Here is a 2831-nt window from a genome sequence, read left to right on the forward strand (position 1 = left end):
AAGTGAATGATGCCCTCAAATTCACATAGCTCGTAAGAACAGAGCAGGGACACCTACATGGCCTGTTAACCTTCAAAGCAGTCTCAAGGGAGGTGATAGGACGTTGGAAGGAATGTTCCACCTGCGCTGAAAGAAGAGCTCTATAAAATCTGTGATATTCATCTGCAACCTTCCTCCTTTGAAGGACTTAACCCTCATTTGGGCACATGACTGCTGTAGAAAGGAGGGTCTGGGTTGGGAGTCAGAAGACCTGAAATTCTGAACATACCTTTGCTGTTAATGAGCTACGTGACCTTGGTCAAGTTCCTTCCCCTTTCCAGATCTCTCTGGGTCTTCTGTAAAACGCCGATGGCGTGGGATCAGAAGATCACTAAGCTCCCATTTAGTTCTAAAATGGTATCATCTATCCTTCTGCACAAGCATTACGCATCTTGAAGACACCCTCTTCAACTCTTTTCTATCCATAGAATAGGAGTATACTCACCTTTTTCCTAACTGTCTAGAATGCTGTAAGGAAGGAAGTTAATGTTTATTGGTGCCCACTATGGACCAGGAACTTTCTCCTCCCTCCCTTCCTTTCTTTTTTCCTTCCTTCCTTCCACTTGCAAGGAAGACATGATCATCCTCATCTATAGATGAGGAGTCTGAGGCCCAAATAGGTGAAGACACTTATTCAAGGTCACACGGGTGGCAAATGACAAGTGGCAGACATGGAGTTTGGATCCATAATGTTTAAGTGCTGGGTTCACCCCATTTTCCTGAGACTATAACTGTAAAGATGTGGGGTACTGAGTTGGTTTCCAAGCACCTCTCAGGAAGGCACAATTTACCCTAGAGAAGGTGGGCAAACTATGGCCCGCAGGCCAGCTCCAGCCACCACCTGATTTTGTAACTTAAGTCATATTGGAGCTCAGGCAGATTCGTGTGGTTCCATATGGTCCACGGCTGCTTTCACACTACAACAGCTGAGCTGAGTAATCATGGCAGAGACTTCCTGGCCTGCAGATCCTAAAATATTACTACCTGGTCCTTCACAGAGAGTTTACCAGTCCCTGCTCTACAGTCCGACAAGGCCACATCCCTTCAAAGAACACAAAGTGACACGAGAGTGTTTCATGGGCTGCGGAGCCCTATTATATGACTTAACTACGAAAGGGGGACATTTCTGCCCAAATTTCTTTTTTTTTTATTAACCAACTATCTCAGGGTACCTGTCCACCAGCTGAGTGGGGGAGAGGTGCTTGGTGTTCATTGCACTCTTCTCCCAGGAACTCAGTGATGGGGAAATAGAAATCTCAATTTGGGGGAAATTGCTCCGGGGGAAAGGGACGGAATGAGTTACGACACTGCTGTTGCGACACAGGGTTGAAAGTGACAACAGTGAGGGTTTCTATTTTTGTAAATGGACATTTCCGTTTCTCAGAGCAGGACAGGGCGGCAGCATCCCGGTTTGGGTGAGCAGGCACCTTCTTTATAAGCAGCTCCTCTGGGGTCGACATGGCAGTCTCCTTTGCCTTGCCGTGGTCACAGGATGGAAATCTTAAAGTGTCCCCTCAGCTACCTAATCTCTCTAATCCTTCTCCTGTTCCATTCAGAGGCTGCCTGCGGCCCCACTCAACGAAGACCGTACAAGATGCAAACCTTCAGGTGAGGCTGACCCAGAGGAGGTGGGGGTGGATGGCCAGAGAATGGGGACTTGCAGAGCTGCCCTGGGGCCACTGGGCTCTGCAGGTTTGGAGACTTGGGTTTGGGCTAGAAAGGGGGACCTGTGATTCCAGGAAGAGGCGGCCACATACACGATCTTCAGGGCTTGTCTTTCAAAATATCCCAGCCGCGTAAAGCTCAGCGGAGGCTTAGCTTACTCTACAAAGGACTCAGTAACTCAGCAAGTAGTCCACACAGGCCAGGGAATTGTGTTGGGACCAGCGGTTTGAACCGTTGTGGTTTGAACCCCTGCTGATAATTTGCATTTTCACCCCAGATATACTGAAACAGAATCGACAGTTTAACAAGATCCCCAGGTGATTCTTGTGTATAATAAACTTTGAGAACTACAGCTCTACTAATGGTTCTCAGAATTGGTCCCTAACCAGCAGCATTAGCATCGCGTCGGAACCTGTTAGACATGGGAATTCTTAGCAGAGGTTCCAACCGGAAACGGATGGAAGCCCTGGCTGGGACCTAGCTCAGGCAGAGTGTGCTGGGCGCAGAAGCAGAGAGAGATACAGCGGACAGGCACGCAGCTGTCCACAGTCCAACGTGCCAGACGGGTTTTAGGCGATGCCTGTCTGATGTTGGCACTGTGAGGATCCCGCTCAGTTGGGGTCTTGGGTTCCCCATCTTTGAAATGGGTTTGGTGATAACCCCCTGCCTGCCTTGTAAGGCTGTTGTGAAGACTAAATGTGTAGATAACAGCAGAAGAGTGTTCTGTGAACTGAAAACTACTGTGATTTTTAAAATTGAGTCATGGGCTTGGTCAGATGTCACCAACACTGATGCACAGAGCATGGGCTGTGATGCTAATGAAAAAGAGGGTGCTGGCTGTGTGCCCTCCCTGCCCTGTGACATCACGGGAGTGGAGTCTTGTCCCGAATGTGTGACTAAGTGAGTGATTTCACCCTCTGTCTCCGCATTTCTCTGCCTGAGGCTTCGGGCAGGGCCTCCGTGAGTGTGTGTGTGCGTGCGCATGCACACGTATGTGTCCTTGGACAAGCCCTTCCCCTTTCCACCATGGCCTTAACCCTGGGGAACTGCTGCTTCAAGAAGTTTCATCTCCTGCTGCCTCTTATCACCTGGGACCTCAAGGAGATGACCCTGGAGGTCTGTCCATC

General features: G+C 49.2%; 1 protein-coding gene across 1 annotated transcript in view; it reads left to right on the forward strand.

Moving 5' to 3' along the window:
* Positions 1-1497: 1497 nt before the first annotated feature.
* Positions 1498-2831, forward strand: part of IL1RN (interleukin 1 receptor antagonist) — a 6182-nt gene continuing 4848 nt past the window's right edge. The window contains 2 exon segments of the mRNA XM_023742824.1: positions 1498-1548; positions 1550-1647. Coding sequence (XP_023598592.1) covers positions 1498-1548; positions 1550-1647 — 149 coding nt within the window.

Source organism: Trichechus manatus, unplaced genomic scaffold, assembly GCF_000243295.1.
Source record: "Trichechus manatus latirostris isolate Lorelei unplaced genomic scaffold, TriManLat1.0 scaffold00219, whole genome shotgun sequence".
Classification (NCBI taxonomy): Eukaryota; Metazoa; Chordata; class Mammalia; order Sirenia; family Trichechidae; genus Trichechus; species Trichechus manatus.